We start from the raw sequence: 17,958 nt of genomic DNA on the forward strand, positions 1-17,958 counted from the left end.
ATACAACTTTACATAATGTAGGGCTTTGGTAAATGAGATTTAAAAATATAACAAGAATCTAAAAAATATGTGCATAATAATAAGTGCTTAGTTTCTGAAACCGCAATTCGTTCCTAATGCCTATAAATATGTACCCTCTAGAATAAATACGCGGTGGTCTTCTCTACCACCCACCAGCGTACACGTGATGAAGTCAAAAAATCTTTGCGGACTTTGGAAGGGACAAAAAAGTCATTAAGATTCAAGAGTCGACCTCATTTCATTCTTTGGACTTCCCGATGCCCATTCCCGTGTTAAAAGTGCATGGACAGGAAAAAGTACATCATAATCACCGTCGACGTATGCATTTTCTTTGTCAAATGATACTTCATGTATACATACATTGCATGCAATGCATTATTACTTCTCCAAGAAAGTGCAGAACCATTGGTATTCCATGCCTCAAAATATCCTGGGTTAATGCATTTCCTTAATCAACCCTTTAAAAAGTGGTGGAAACTGGAAACACGACCGAACCGATCCTCTCTCTAATAATAACAGATCAATTTTTAATTCCGGAAGGATGTTACTCTCACCCATGGAATACGTGAGTAAACTACAAATGGACTCGAGCATTGGGAAAAGAAGTAATAATAAACCCCTGGGTTTCGTTTCCAGTCGTTAGACCCACCGACCGATCGAGCGACCACTAATATATTATAATTATTGGTAGAGCTGTGCCACACTTTAATAGCAGATAGCACGCCATGGCATTACAGTTTTCTTTTTAAAACATGCACCTTATCATACTACACTTGTCGGCTATTTTCACGTCGTTACATAAGTGCATAAATACATCTCTCGGTATAAAATCCCTCCTGTCAATTTGAAGCAAGTGGTAGTAAACCAAAGTCGTCAAAACGGCTAAATATGCAAACTGTAGAATTTTTCGATCCCGTCGTCAACGAAGGTTTCACCCATTCGTTCTTTATTACTTCGATCTATTGTCATTGTCAACCTCCTTTGTCTTTGGAAAATTCCACCCCAGCCAAGCCAACCCTCTAGCAATGTCACAACACATATCGAATTCGGATCAGTGCAGCGAGTGAATCCAAGTGAAACTCATCCCGTCGTCCCATCAAAGAATGAGTAAAACGCATGAAATTGTCAAGTCGTATTCTTCTCCTCCTCTCGTCTCTCGTATTTGGGACAGAAAAGGAGGTGGACTAAATGTGCAAAGGGAATGCACACATCACATCACATGCATATTTTCAATGGTGGAGTGAGCAAGAAGGGATTTGGAATGAGTCATAAAAAAGACAAAAAGAGGGTGGGAGAAAAATATACGGGAAAGAAGGGGAATAAAACAAATTTTTAAAATGCCCGGATCGTCATCCCACCATTTCTCGGTATTATTGCACTCGTTCCTTCCCTCCTGTCGTACGAGATGCTCGTGATGTAGAGTTGCCTCCGAGATAAGCGGAGCGAATCATCATCACCATCATTGGACGAGGGGACCAGAGATTTTAGCATTTTTAAATAATTTTTACTCCTTTTTACTGTCTGAAATATTGCCCCTCGGTCCTCTCCGCCGGCTTGAGGACTCTCGGCGTCCCATCTCCAAAAGTCAATTTAATTAGCTCGATCGTTGCTGCCCTCGACTACTTTAAAAACTCGGCAGCCTAATGAGAAAAAAATGGAATGGTTAACTGGGGAATAAAAATGAGGGGGATAGCGAGATTGCCGTGCCGGCAGAAGCCCTTTTTGTCTCATTTACTATTTATTGAACTCATCTGCTGCCAAACATGAGAACCCCGAGGGCTCACGGTAGCCAAACCAATGTAGCAAATGCATGTGTACATACATACAGATACGTACAACCAAGGGCACCCATCCTCCATTCCCGGATAAAAAATCGGGCTTCTGCCGGCAGAGAAAGAAAAATGCTCTCATTGGTTTCCCTACAATCGTGTGGGATGTATCCACAATGCAATGCCGTGCTATCTTCTCCTAGCACTTTTATGGGAAAAAAATTGGGAGGTCGATTCTAGGCGCATGCGATTAGGGCGACAAAAATACTGTATGGCTGATTTTTTTCCTATGTCTCCTTGTACAATTATTTGTTATACTGTTTGAAATGTATGTACATACGTTAAGCAATCAAACCTCTAAAAGTTTAAATATTGGTCGGAGATTGGAAGAAGCTCATCATAAAACTCCGTTGGGAGTATGCCTCGTTGAATTGCATTAATTAAGGCCCCCTGATCAAATACATACATAGATTTAACTAATGTAAATGTAGTATCCTATGATTCAACATTAACGTTTGTATCATTCCTCATTAAAAATTTGCATATCCCAACCGTCCGTGCTACTCTTTGTCTTACGATACATAACTTCCGTTTTTATCGAAGAAAGTAAAAACGCTTGGTATGTTTAATGCCGGTAAAATGTAGGTGCACAACTTGGAAGTGTGTTTGGATCGAGTATGGGTCAGCCCTCTGGCCGTCCTGCCTCTCTCTCCCAATCCATTACGGTGGGAGGATCACTGAAACATTCATTATTTTCGATAAACATCTAATTCACCCAAAAATACATATCTTATAACAACTACTTACTACTTTTGGGTATTCCTTCTCGCTCAATCTCCTGATCACAAGGTGAATTTTCCTAATAATTGCTGAATACATGTAAGTACCAGCTACCAACCAACACAACCCCTGAAATTAGTATATGCATTTATACGATGATGAGTTTGTATATAGTCAGGTTATGGTAAATCCATAAGATCGATTCGACATTTCATACATAACAAAGGGTTGATGTGGGTTAGTCAACTTCAAAGTGGTTTTTAAAGGTCTGTTTTTCTTAACCATTACATTTATAAATGTGTTTAGTCTCGGACATGTGTACGAACGTACAAAGTAAATAGTTGACTACGAATCAGCATATTTAAAACTCAATGTAGCAATCAGCAAGACTGGAAAGTCGACGCCTCTTCAGACCAACTCTTTCAATTAGACAAGAACGAATACAATGAATTTTTTAATAGCGTGATTCTCCGGCACCTTGACTGCTACATAGTTGTTCTTTCTTTTCCTCAATTATTATCTAAAAAATATGCGTATCCGTGGAGGTTGTGGTTGACCATGCAGCTCGAAATCGTGCAACGGGGTTCAGGACAATAATGTGTAGTATATGGTTTGCATCAATCTGTGTATGATCAGATCACACCACCACCACCGCCACCATTTTGATTACATATCTCTGCAAAATAAATACTGCCTTAAACGCAGAGAGTGCAATTAAACAAAGCAAGAGGGTTGAAAATATGGGAGGGAGAGTTGGCGCCCGAATGTCGACATGAACCTCAAAAGCCAAAAAGTTAGGAAGGACGAAAGAAATATTTTGTGAGCACTGATCGTATGTAAATGTGCATAATGTCGTGATAACAGCTTTCTCATTCGAGGATGGAGAAATGACTTTGAAACCCTTTCAAGCAGTGTGCCCACTAATGCCTACTTGAGCCAAGAGGTCTTACTTTCCTCCTTAAGTGAGCCAATGGTTTCATCAGCGATGAGAACACGGGGAAAGAAAAATACGGAAATTAAACAAATGGCTCGGTTTTTCCTTTGGCACTTGAATAAAACAAGTAATAAATTTTGGATTTCCTTACATGCTTTTCAGTTTTCTCTTCTACAGTCTGCTATATTTATCTTAGCTTAAATATTCGTACACGAGAAACCCTCGCCCTCACAGAAATATAAATGAATTAGAACAAAAATTGTCTACTCCAGAAGAAACACACAAAATATACATTTGAGACAGGACATCGTATTCGCAAAGAAGTTCTGTTTTAGGCCTTTTAAGATGGCCTTATAGATTTGTCAAGATGTCTGTCTGTCCGTCCGTCTGTCCGTCTGTAGGCACGATAACTCTCTTTAAACAAAAGCTATCGACCTGAAATTTTGCATGCTTTATCTTCGGGTAAAAAGTAAGGATGAGTTCGAAGATGGGCATAATCGGTCAAGTGGTTGGCCGGTGGGGGTCTTTTCGACCCAAATGTGTTGCCATTAACTACCAATATGGCATTAATGCCATCTTAAAAGGCCCCGCAAAGTTGCATGGAGTAGGTTTTTGTATCATATTTCTCGCAGTGATACAAGAGCAGATAGATAAATAGAAGTTCAACGAGAAGAAAACAACAACGCAGTATGAGATGGCTTCCTTTGAATTTGTGAAGAATAATTGATGATCTGAAAGAGGTCTGAATTGCTCTTGTTATAAATGTTGTATAAAACCTGTCATCCACGCCACACAATGTCATCATGGGTGGAAAGAAACAAGAAGCGAAAGAAACAAAGAACGCTCTCCGCCACTGGCTTGCGAATGGTGGAAACAAATGGAAAGCATTTTTTGCGATTGTGCGGAGACAGGGAGAAAGAGCAAGAGGCGTGAAAAATGGATGCATTAGTCAGTGTTTCACAACCAGAGGGAATTTAACCCACTGTTATTATGGCAGCAAAACGAAAAAGCCTAAAAGAAGACAAAATCCGTGAGCGTGAGTGGATGCTATTCTGATTCGTTGTTGCATGGTTGAGCGGCTGCTGACACAAAGGAATGAATGCTAAATTTAATGTTTTCCCATAAATAGGAAAGAGGTTGGAGGTGCATAATGTGTGCTGTGTTCCTCTATAGTTGTGGCCGTGGTGGAAGAAAGAAAGGCTGGCGACATGACAATGCATCGGTTTGTGAATGGGAGGAGGAGGAGGAAGAAGAACCCAAGAGCGAGGAATCATCATCATGCATTTTTATTCAACCTCTAATCACAAAGTATTATTAAATGCATGGAATAATGACTAAATTCAAATTAAATGGCCGGATGGAACGTAATTTTCGGGGAAAAAAATGCGCCATTTAAAAACGAGAAGGAGCCAAGTTCTTTGGCAAATGCTCTTTCGAATAATTACTGACGAGTCTGCTGTCTGGTCTCTCGTGCTAAAATATTTTATAAATAATACGTTTCACCCTTTCGTCGAACTCATCGAAGTGAAAATCTCTTTGTTTTTATAGATTTTATTTGAAATGTGATGGTTGCCTTTGCTTTGTCTTGTGATTAGCATCCTAATAATATGCGAGTAGTAAAAGAGTGGATATTTATCAGACTGGAATTGAGCTAAGCGTCAAAAACGGAAAATGAATTATTCGTCAATCTTCAAACTAAAGCCTTTTGAAATTGGAAATAAAGTGCTTCCCCCTCAAACACTCGTGCCTCCGCCATCCTTTACTTTTACACACGCTTGCATTCATACATTCCGAGAACTATGATTTTGCAGACCTGTCACTACTATAGAGCAGATTCGAACCCTATTTATTTTATGGAAAAGTTACAAAGAAAGCGATGAGATAGCAAGTATCCTTTCCGGTACAGTAAATCAAATATGTAGCGCATTGAAGATTTATAAAAAGAAAATTTCCTGGAAATTTGTAAAATGTGTGTGCAGTACAATCTATGATATCTACATACGTAATATGTGACCCATATGCACAGTGAAATTATAAAACTTTTGAAGCTTACTTCAAAGTTGAAATCCATTTAAATATGGAGAAAAATAATGTTAAATTAAATTGATATCGGTACTGCATTTCGTATCGCAATCCTAATTTCTGAGAATTATTCGGTATTTAATTAATGTGATAATATGAATGTAGTATTAGATAGCCAACTAGGTTATCAATCTAGCTTTCCTGGTTTTATACGTGCTTATATGTGACATTATCATTTCCGATAATGAACTGCGTATGTGTACAGACTATCTTAAAAATTGTGCAAGTGAAGGACTTGACGTAAAGGTTTTTATCAGATTATGCAGCTGCATCCAATGCAATGCCGACCATTGAATATGAAATCGCTAGTTATAATATTAAAACACACATTACGATCAATTGGGATCCTTGACGTTGTGTTTATATGTAAGCCAGCGCCGGCTCTTTTTTATAATGTTGCAATTTCTCATAAATGTGAGATTACTAGTTTTCACAAAGCACTATTCATCACACGATGACTTGAATCCATTCAATTATTTCTTTTTATAGCTGAAATGACAACTGATACAGTTTAATGCCGGAAAAAATCGTAATAATTCAATAACGTGTAGGTATGTATGTGAGTGAGTGAGAAATCGAACAGGAATCGTATAAGTATAAATGTATGCAGAACCCTGTCTGCTCCAAAGTGTGTACCTGTTGGTGGCTGTTAACAGTCAAAATTGTTTACACTTTGCGGTAATTACCTTTCCCAACAGTCTGTGTGTTGAACAAACATTAAACTGATTTGTGCACGTATATAGTTTTAGTTCTCTTGGAACCGGTACAATCGTGCAGTGATCATTTTCTTGGAAATATAATTTGCTTCAGCTTGCATACAATGCACATTTCGAATTTTAAGTACAATTGTCATCACCTATAGCTCACCCACAACTGAACAAACGTTGTTTTATATTTAAACTGTAAACTGCTTCTAATAATCTGCCCAAAAGCTAAACAAAATGTATGTAAATATCTACGACCATACTCTTTTCCCAGCTGTACCTGTAGATTATTTCAACAATAATGATATCTAGAGCAGCGGTACATCGAACTCTAGTTTCAACAAAAATCTAATTTACACGTTCAGAATCATTTGGCACATGTCCGCAAAAAGGAATTCCAAAATAATATCGTTTTGAGCCATAAAACAGTCATTGCATTAGCTGAGAGAGTGCATTGGCACAAGTTTCTCAATGTGCATCAGAAAGAACATCATTTCTCGAGAGATGTTTGGACACGTGAGCAGAGCACATAACTTAAACCAAAAGCGAACGTTGGTGTAACTCAAGGAATGAGAAGCGGAAGGTCGTTCTCGGCAGATGCACCCAGAGAAGAGCGAGCTGGAACATGCTCTTAGCTAACCTCAAAGATGAACTAGAAAACGATGCACTTCAGCTCGTTTTTTGGAAAGAATTCGACCTCGGATAAAAATAGACGTGTAAAGTCAAGGGAGTTCATTTAATTAGGCGAATCATGTGAGGTGAAGAAAAAGACGCAAAATTCAATGAACTGCAGCCAAATAGAACAACACCAGCGTTTACATATCTTCTGATAAAGTAGATTTATGCATACACTTTTATTTACCCTTTTCGCATTTCATTCACCTTAATCCATCCAAAAATTGGAGATGCGATGCGATGATGCACAACGAAAGTGAGAATGATGATCACATGCGCCAAACATTTACAGCTTTGTACCACGTAACCTCTGCGATTGATTTTAGGTAAAATCTAAATATACAAACTATTTGCTACATATTTATGTTACTCCTGTTTTTTGGCCGGTTGATGTGTTCCATTTCCAAGATTTTCATTTTTATAATGGCACAAACTTCATACGTACAACAACAACACCCGGTTGTTGCTGCTTACTCAGCACTGAAAATAAGGAGGATGTAACTACTTGCGGCCAAAGGAATTTGGACTCGGCAGCCACTACGACGCCAAAATCGCATCATCAGAGAGAGAGGGAGAAATCAAGGAAAACAGCGAAGAGAGATTTCTCATTGGAAAAAAGACGATTGTTGGCAGCCCTGAGTGAAAAATTATGTAAATGAAATTCAAAGTTGGAAATTATGAGTTTGGAAGGGAAGCTAGTGGAGACCATAAAATAAAATAAAACTGGAAAGGGTTTCCTTTGCTGTGTCATCATCACATCTTTAAAGAAAGAAAGTCAGAAATGTCATTACGCTACAAAGCAGTGCTTCCCCACTTACGACGACTCTGCTCCTCTTTTGGTATCTCCATCACACACGCAGTCATAAAACGAGACTTTGTGCCACGTTGTTAAATTACGTGGCCGCTCTGGAAAAAGTCTCCGTTCTATCTCTCACCATTTCTCCCACTCTCCATCCATGTACCGCTACATATTCGCCAACAAAGACCAAATTTCCTTATTCTCGCAGAGAAAAAGATTCCATCCGCACGAACTATTTATCTGCCACTGGCGAGGGTGGGTTGGTTTTCACCTCGGTTGCCTACTTCCGCTTTTGCTGCCTTTGACTTTTGCTTGATGATCCTTGTCCCTTTCATCACAATTTCTCCATTTCTTTTCCACTTATTCTTCAAATGCGAACAACTACCACCTTTTTGTGATCTCACCAAGCGCAGTGCAACCATATCCAATGCTGACTGATTAGTGATTAAGTATTTATTTATGCCTCAAGGAACCATGCACCAGCTAATCACACTCGTCATCGGCAGCCAGATTGGGATCACGACCACGAAATCAGAAACCGATGCAGCAACTTATCCATTTTAATCTTAATTTTAATCCTCTAACGAAAAACCTTCTTCAAGCCATCAAATACATACACGGGGCATCATAGGAGATGCAAAATTTTGAAGTTCATGGCCACAATGATTTCTCTAGTTGAAGGTGTTACGAATACTAAAAAAGCCAACAGTCACTGACCCTCAAGGACATGGAAGCAACGGTACCCAACTAAAATTGTTATTCCATGTTAGTGGTTTCGTATCAATTTATGTATTGGCAAGAAGATTTTGAGTTTTCTATATGAATCTCCTACCTGCTTACTTGCTTAATATTCTAAAGAATAAGATACAAGATAAACTAAATAATCTGATATTTTCGGGATGTGAAGTGGAACCCAATTTAAAATAAAAAATGGTTCAACCGGAATAAATTACGTACATTATTCTATCTGTAGAAGGGTACAAGAAGCAGGTGGAATTGATGGATTGTCAATTATTCAATAAACTTGGTGAGATAACCAAACCGCATTTATGTATCTACGTACAAGTGATGAATAAAAGCAAAAAAAGACTCACCCTCCTTGAGAAGGGTTCAAAAAGGTACTGCTTCTCGTTTCAAAGGGCCCTTCTTAAAAAACCTTTGATCATTGAAAGGGTCAACCTCAATCAATTTCTTGTTCAATTTTTACACCGGCTAGCTGCTACTGATTGAAGACCCTTATTTCACTGCCCCACATATTTACAACAAGTAAAAAAGAATCCAGGCGACATACATTCACTTGTTTCAACAATATAATAATGTCAACCATTTAATTTGTTTTTAAACACCCAACAAAAATGTATTTAAAGTCAGGTTCAGTGTGAACGATTTTCCGAAATTACGTACTGGCGTAACTCTGCACATTTATTGAGCCATTGTTATTTTCCGGTTATATAATTGCACTTGTATTGTGTGACATAACATGAACGGGGACCCAATATGTAGCCAAGGTAAAAGGAAAAACTGATACTCGGTGGTATTAGAGGGAAATAAACACAGCAAAAGTGCATTAGAAACAAGGAGAAGCAGGCACTGAGCCAAATCATGAAACGGAGTGTGAGAATTCTGAGATGCACTCAAACAAACACAAAATGTCTCTGCTGTATTACTCACCAAGTTTAATATCGCTTTGGTTTGTCCAACAAGAAAATGCCTCTGGATCGCCTCTCATTTAATTATCATTCAGTTTCAAAATTAAATGTAGGTCTCGATGAATGTATAGAACGTTATCGCTAGAACTTAACGCCACGACACAAATCTAACAAGTGTCAGTTATTATTCCTACATGTAAACAGCAAGCATACGGCAGTTATCAAATTTCCACTTTTCCAAACCTATGTACTCGGTTTAATTGTAGATCAAGACGGATGCGCAAGAATTGCTTGTTCTAATTTACTTAATTGTCTGACTGAAGTTGGCTAAATTGACAATTTATAAATTGTGGCTAACCGAGTTCAACTTCAAAGAAGTTGCTTTGTCAAGGATCCACTAAAGCAATAACAAAACTGTTGCACAAATTCCCGGCGCAAAAAAATTGTGGTTGCTGTAACTGACCCCACTATCAGCAAGTTGGGGTTGTTTCAGAGCTAAAAATAATCAAGCACGTTTCCTAAAGGTTATGATGACGCTTTATTACGTGTAGCAGAATTATTGATTTAGACAAATTTGAGTGCCATTCGTCCACTTCAGCAATGCAAGTGAGCACTTTGAAGACCTGTAATAAGTCTTTGTCTCCTTCTTCTCTATCTCGCGTTGCACTAGAAAAAGTATCTTTTTTTGCAAAGTTGACTTTGCTGTCACTGATCAAACCACTATCCACTACGACAACTACATGTACTCGTAACTGCACCACCTCTCTACTCAACATCGCTAGTACTCAACTGCTCAAAAAGCCAGCCAACTAATGACTTGTAAATTGCAAGTTGCATCGCATCCCACCAAATTCCAGTGCACATGGATGGAATGGACTTATGCTATGAAGATAAATTTAGTTCAGTTTGCCAAACGGTACAACTTATTATACTGCAAGTACGACTGAATAGATATGCGAATGTCCCAATGTATAAGATGCATGATGATGAAAGGACGAGGTAGGAAAAGCGTTGTGAGTATATGTGTGCATATATATGCTGTATATATGTATGCATAGCATCGCGATGACCATATATACATATGCAGATGAAGAAAATTTCTACTGTTAAGATGAGTGCATCATTTATTTGCATTAAAAAAATTGGATTTGTCTCCATTCGAAGTTTTATGGGCGGAGTAAAGATGATGTTCAGCTTATTAGGATTTCAAGCTGCTGATTAGCAGTACATCAATTATTATAAAATTAGGTGCTCGTATACAAATATATCACGAAAATATGGGTAACCTTAAGTTGGTCAGTCCAAGCCATATACATAGATGCATAAGTAGTGTGTTTGTCTGACAGAATATGTACAAATGTCTACTCTACATTTGCATTTACTTGTGTTATCACTACTCAAAGACTGTCCATATTGCACAATTGCAGTCAGATAACAATAATCGCAATCTATCCGACATGTACGGAATATGTACATATAGTTTGTCAATAGTGCAGTATTACTTTCCCACTTGTGAGTTTCCCTGAAATCATGCATGCCAATGGAGCAAAGCTATCCAGTGATTTTGCAAATCCTGAACAAAAGGGATTGTCCATTATTAAGGAACTGACTAAAGAGGGTGATGATACATGCAGCAGACAACAAGAAGTGTTTAGGAAACTTGTTATATAAATATGTATACTGCATTATACTCGTTGATTTTGTTTGGTGGATATAAACACAAGTCAGTCGAGCAAAGAAATAATAAATTGTGCAGCAGCAGCAGTAGGAAAAGACCTTGAGGTTGAGCCAAAGCTAATTCCTTCCAATGCATGTGAAGTCGTGGTAATAGAATTGTAGCAAAGCAGTGCATTATCTGTTCACCAAACATAACATAAAACGTAACCCAACGCCAACCAACTCGGAGGAGATACTACCAACCACAGCATCCATCCCAATCCATGTCCAACAACCAATTCATTCGCATTACTCACAACCATAAATATGCCTGCAGATTCCTCATTTGCATCACACCAGCAAGTGAGAATTTATCAGTCGACGTTTCTGATTCCTTAACGTCGTCATGTAAACCGCTCTCGGATACTTTAATTTTTAGTAATGAAAATTACAGGTTCTATTAAATCCAGTGGTCTAATGAGGACCTGCCTTGTGGAGCAGTTAGATTATGTAAAGCATTTTAACTATCTATGAATCATGGAATTATATCAGATATGCAGACTTGTCTGGAGGAGCTGGCTGGTTGCAAGTGAGTGCAGTCATCCGAAATTGCAATTAGTTGATCAAGGCCGACCAGGTATAAAATTAGTTGAGACACACGGAGCCCACGTCAAGTCCAAGATTGGGTCATGTTATTCTTAATAATGTTTTATTATGCAGGCATCACCTAAGCGAAAGCCAAATATCTTAGGCATTATCATCAACAACTGGATTCGCTCAATTCTTCCTTGTTTATGTTGGCCATGCAGTTCAGCTACAAATGTAAAACTGCACTTCCCACATATGCAGCTGCACATTGCAGAAATAATGCAGTCGTTTTTGTGGATAAATGTCTTTAGCCAGTTTTACCCAATTTATAAGTTGGACGACCAGAGATGTGTTAAATTTGCACGATTAGTGGCATTACTTCATACACAAATACATATGTATGTACATCCATTACAAATAATTTACTCTGCCAGTTTCTAATGCACAAGCTATAACTAAATGTTTTATTAATTATATGAATATTTAATTATGCTGATTGCTATCCATTTCTGCTACACTTATTGCAAACTTTGAAAACATTAGCAGACAAGCTAGTGTGCTAAATATTAGCAATTTAAATTAATCAAATAAACTGAAAAGATCAGTCTTACATGGACTACGTGATATTCGTCGAAATCAAAGCCAGCGACAAGAGAAATTGTACTGATATGACCACAGAAAAATAAAGCACCGTTTGGTGACCTTCATAATTGAGATGGTACAGATTTGATGAAAGCATACTTTCAATACAATTTCTAGTTGAAACTATACGTATGCATATATTTAAATATGTCAAGTAATTTGCTTTCTCTTAATGGTCATCCGATGTCAGAGATTTAAATCAATTAGGGTGGAAGGCAACTCAGATAAAGGAGAAACATGCCCTTTTGTCGCACTTTTTTGTTTAAAACTTGCTTATTAAACTGTTAGCTATGTAATGACACCTGCAAATATGCACGTAGGCTCCTCTCTGATCTCGTTTCAAGTCCAACAACTTGGTAACTGGTCCTGGGTAGTTGTCACGTTGTCATTTTCATATTTCAGATGACTTATTTAGCCAACTATCAGCTCTGGTTACGGTCGTATTCCTTATGAAAAATGATGACCCTGAGTTTGAGCAGCCACTTTACTTCCCTACGAGAGAATGCGAGATATGACCACTCCCACTCACGGTCAGGATTTTATAAAAATTTAATCCTACCCTAGCAAACGCTCCAATGCGAGGCAAGTAAAACAGAATCTTTACATATCCGTATATGACGATAAATAAAAGTCAAATATGATTTTTACGAATATTAATAAACTTCGCTTATTCATATATAAGAAATATCAACAATATTCGCCAGGTCACAAAATTATGCTATAGAGTGTCATGTACTCCATAATGAATAATAGTCCAAGAAAACAAATATCTTGCATACACACAAGTAAGTACATATATATATATGTATAGGCTGCATTTTTATTACGCTCGATAGCAATTATTTTGAATAGGACCGATAAATGCAGTTTGAATTACATTCTCACATCTCTCAAATTCAAGTCACAATTAGCATGCAGAAAGTGCATGGACTGTTGTACTTCATGACGACAAAGACGCCAACAAGCACGACTGCATACTGTCGTCTGATAAAAATTCGAGTCATTGCATCCAATTTCAAACATGTATATATTTATCTTGGAAATGTGCATCAAGAGCCAGACAAATGTCAAGTTGTAGTGCAGCAGCAAAGTTTCGAGTGCAACGAATATGATAAATTTGTTCTAGTTTCACCTTACAAGCAACTCGAGAAACTGACCATCGCCCTAAACTTCAAATCTAGAGCTTGTTCATTGCCTCCTTAGATTATTACCATTCTATTCGATATGCGATGCATATGCACCTCGTGTCATCTGGTCTGTCTCGTCCTCCTGATTAATTTTTATTTTATTATACATTAATGCACCACAAACAAAGATTATTGAATATTAACCAACCAGAACGAAGCAGCACAGGAGCATCTGCTATATTGGACCTTACTTATTTACCATCGTCCGTAAGGCAAAACCGGCTCGTCTCTTGATGACTGAATGCTACTTACTCCGCAGTCAGGGACGACCAAGTTGGTTTAATAAATGAACCAAATTGGTATCAAAAAATTGAATCTTCTCAGCTCCACCACGTTTCATCTGAGTTCTGAAGGTCTGGCCTGGCTTCTTCGTATTCACAGATAAGCTTGGCTGCATAACGAATCGAACTGTCTCCTCTGTCCAGTGGGCCATAATAATGTACATACAAACGCATACGATGCAATACACCCTAGCCAAACCCGTCTTCAAGTGGACTACAAAAAAATACGACTGCAAGCGAGTTGCTTTATTCCTATAGTTCTACTTTTAATATATTTCCATAATCTCCCTTCGTTTTTATTGTTTAGAAAATCATAAGATATCAATTTCATTCAAAGAAATTGTCCAAATATTCTGCTTCTGTAATTACTGAGCTGTTAAAATGTTGGTAGTTGCCAATAAATCAATGTCCATTTTGTTCCTTTTCCTACTTTTTACGTTTTTGTAGCAATAAAAAAGGAATACAAAGGTGAATTATGTGCGTTTTTTGACGCCCCCCACACACTCACTCACTCAATGTAGAGACCACTTTTTCATACATTTGTATTTGTTAGTTTTCCGTATTAAAGTGTGGCAGACAAAGTTTGTTGTTGGGATTAGAGACGTACGTGGAGAGAAAAGAGAAGGCTCAGGCCCAAGAAGAAAGGTAAATGTGTGCACAGTCAATACAAATCTTGTTAAGACCTCTCACTCTGTTTGAACGTTAATCTTTACTTCTCTGGACTACTTAACTGCAGAGGATCGAGTTTTTTGTCTCGATTTTGATTCAAGATCATGCATGATATCAAGTGCATCCTTGCACTTACTTAACATAATGTGCTCTCCAGCCTGTGGGAGGCCTTGAATAATACCAAGACAAAAAGTGATCTGAATGATTTTAATTCCTAGCTAATAGCCACTTGGGCTGAAAAGTACACAATACTTAAGAGCCAACCTAGATGTGAGCTGGGATAAGAACAGTGGGAGTAGAATAACTCAAAGTTCTTGGAGAAGCAGATGGTTGAATTTGGATACAGCTTAAGAATATTTGTTACTATTATTATCATTATTATTAAAATGCATGTTTATCAATGTGAGGCACAAAGCATGCAGACAAACTGTACCTTTAATCATGGATTATTAATTCATGGTTTACACGCGTAATCTCAAATCGGAAACAAGACGAATAATGAACCTCTTGAGATGAATGCTTTTTTCTAAATTGATTTCAGTTTTAAACCACGCATATGAAATAAGTAAATACATACATATGTTTACTAGGCGAGTTACTGCTTTACTAAATGGTGGGATTTACAACTAATTTCTACAACTAAATTTTGCAACCTAAGTATGCTTGTACTACATAGGTTTTAGAATTACTAATTAGTGTTAATCAAGAGTCAAGCCAATTACGAACAATTACAGACAATGAATAGGACAGAATAGAAAGACGATAGATTGACTGACCATGCAGCTGATACGTTGCAACGTTGTCCAGCATTCTTGGAGTGTCCGTTCGTTAAGATGAAATGCATTCCTTGTTGATTGCTGCTTGCGAAAAAGAGATTGAGGAGAAAAGAGTATTAGTTGAGTTAACCTTCAATTTGCACAAAGATAGCATGGAAACAAGTCAGAGGTAATAAGCTTAATTGCACAGAAATAATGAAGTGTGTACCTTTACAGCAAAAGATTAGGTTTGGACGTAGCTAGTCCCAATTAAAAAAATAAATAAGACCAAACACAACAAGTAGCAGTAGCGGTAATTAAAAGTTGTGTGTATACGTAGGTATGTGTACAATATACAACAAGTAGTTACAAGGCACTTTGTGTAAATAGGTTTAATTATTTGTTGCGTTTATTAAGGTATGTCTAGCGTTATTTAGATATTATTGTGTAGCAAGTTTGATTGTTGTCGGGTTTCCACGAGATTATTATATTGCTTGCTGATAGGAACTGGGAAATGGAGGACTTTATTGAGACATTTTTAAAATTTAACGGGATAAAATCCTAATTGCTATGAATTCGAGTTTCACATTGTAAAGCCGGTGGATTATTACTGTGTATCCTATAATGAGTCGTCTCTATTGACACCTTTATCAATCTCTGTCACGATATTTGAAATATATGATGGCATGTTGATTATCACAATGAAATGATTGAATTTGACACGGAAGATGTGTAGATTAAATCTTGTATTTTAAATTTGGAGACGAATGTTGTCATTCCTTTTCGGGGGGAATCGGTAAGACGAGAGTTTGTGGAGGAACGAGTTGTCCTCAAACGACGACTAAATGCCGGTTCCACTTTCCTCAAAGAAAACCCGGGTTTCGTGGAGAAAGTCAGACTTTCTCCGCTGCATACCGCTCGCTCCTCCAGATCTTCTCTCAGACTCCGTCCACTTTCTCTCTTCCTCAGCTCACTCCAAAGTCCGTGCTTTTGGATGGAGAGCACGGCGAGAGGAAGGATGGAGCGAGACGTAAATGCGAGAGTGAGAAGTTGAGACGACCGACTTTCTCCAAAAGTCCCATAGATTTTCCCACCTTAAAAATCACGACAAAATGTGTACAAAACGCAATGGTCAAATTGCATGTTGGCCGCCTTTCTATGTTGTTGCTATCTTTTACGATCACGTAGTAATTCACAACTTTCCCCACTACGAAACGCATTTAGTACCTAAGCGATACGCAACGGTTTCTGGTGGTGTTTTAGAGTGACCATGTACGTATTATGTGTACCAACCGAGTGGAGATATTCCGATAACGGGAAATATTGGTAGCAAAAATGAAAAGAAACCAAAACTTCCATTTACTCGAAAGTCGATAGCGACGCGTAAGTCGAAGGAAACATAGCCAACAATCTGGAATACACGATTTCGCTGGTCAACTTGTCCAGACTGGACTGTTGTGAATAAGTAAAAAGTGGGACCATTAAGATTTGTCTACCAGACGACTGTGTGTTCATGGCTCTGAATGTTTATTACTCGCGTTGAGATTGAGGTTCTTTCCCCATTCCTCCTAATAGACTTATTAGACGCAGTGGGTGGAACGTCATAAAAGCGGAAAAGAATTGGGAAACAAAATCAAGATAAGTTCGACCTACCCTTCACCACTCCAGGGTTCCGTTCCATTGCTGCGGAAGGAATGGTGGTCGTATGCACCTCGGCCGCGGGGAAAATGAGACTCTCAATCTTGATCAGCCCTGTTTTATGGTTTGTCACTCTATTTGTTTGTACTTATCTCAGTAAGCTCAACTTACCCCATGTGTGGAACATGGTTTGTAATAAAACGATATAATAAAGCTACAATAATTTCATAACTCTATTTAGAGGTCGAATTTACAATAAAATGTCTTGAATTCTCTATACTTTCACTTTATTCTATTTAATGAATTTCTGCCAAAATGACCCTAAACTTGGCTCACATTATGCACACAATATCCCACAAAATAGGGAAACCAAACTTTGAACTCTAATATATAGGGCACAGCACACAGCACTGAGGAAACTACTCCCGAACCGAATGACGATAGTTACCCAGTCGGTAGGTTCAGGTAGTTGTGGTCATAATATTGCGATAAAATTCCGACTCACTACCTACTCAGACTGCTATCATTGCTGGACCATTCATATCTTGTCCCTACGCATCTCGAATCAACAGACAGTGAGGCTCTCCGTGTGAGATTGCAATTACAGGACCCTTCCATGTCGGCATTGTTTCTATTTACGGGGAGAGGATAGGAGGAAGTGAGACCCTGTGAAAGGGAGGAGGGTCAGTCCGTCGTAATGGAACATGGACTGTTGTTTGTAGTGTGAATTGGATTTGTCATCTGGTCCACACATACACATTCATTTAAATTAAACCCTGTCCACTACTCGACGACTTTGCCATCGCCCTGTGAGAGGCTTGTTTTCCTAACTCTTTGCTCTCATAATTATAAGAAAGATCCTACTACTTAATACGTATACTGCCCGTTTATGTAGTTTTTTTGCGTATGTACATATATCGACCCTGTTCACTGCTTCTGCTGCTGCTGTCCCTTTGGGCTGAACGAGTTCTCACTCTGTCCAGTTTTTGATGGTGAATGTCAACGAATGAAATTAAAAGAGGCTCAAGTCCTCTTTTCCTGTCCCACATAGTACGTGACTTCAGTTATGTACGTCATTAGCCTCCACTCTTGTGGTGCTCATTATACCCCGAATAATAATGGTCCGACG

At 38.3% G+C, this 17,958-nt stretch overlaps 1 protein-coding gene across 2 annotated transcripts in view; it reads right to left on the reverse strand.

The window, feature by feature from the left end:
• Positions 1-17,958, reverse strand: part of LOC110845495 (zinc finger protein rotund) — a 55,937-nt gene that overhangs the window by 31,631 nt on the left and 6,348 nt on the right. Inside the window, exon 3 of one of the 2 annotated variants that reach the window (XM_035849520.1) lies at positions 15,213-15,293. The exons of the other annotated variant lie outside the window; for it this stretch is intronic. Within the exon in view, the coding sequence (XP_035705413.1) occupies positions 15,213-15,293 (81 nt within the window). The remainder of the gene's footprint in view (positions 1-15,212; positions 15,294-17,958) is intronic. 2 annotated transcript variants of the gene reach the window in all.

Source organism: Folsomia candida, unplaced genomic scaffold (genome assembly GCF_002217175.1).
Source record: "Folsomia candida strain VU population unplaced genomic scaffold, ASM221717v1 Fcan01_Sc003, whole genome shotgun sequence".
Lineage (NCBI taxonomy): Eukaryota > Metazoa > Arthropoda > Collembola > Entomobryomorpha > Isotomidae > Folsomia > Folsomia candida.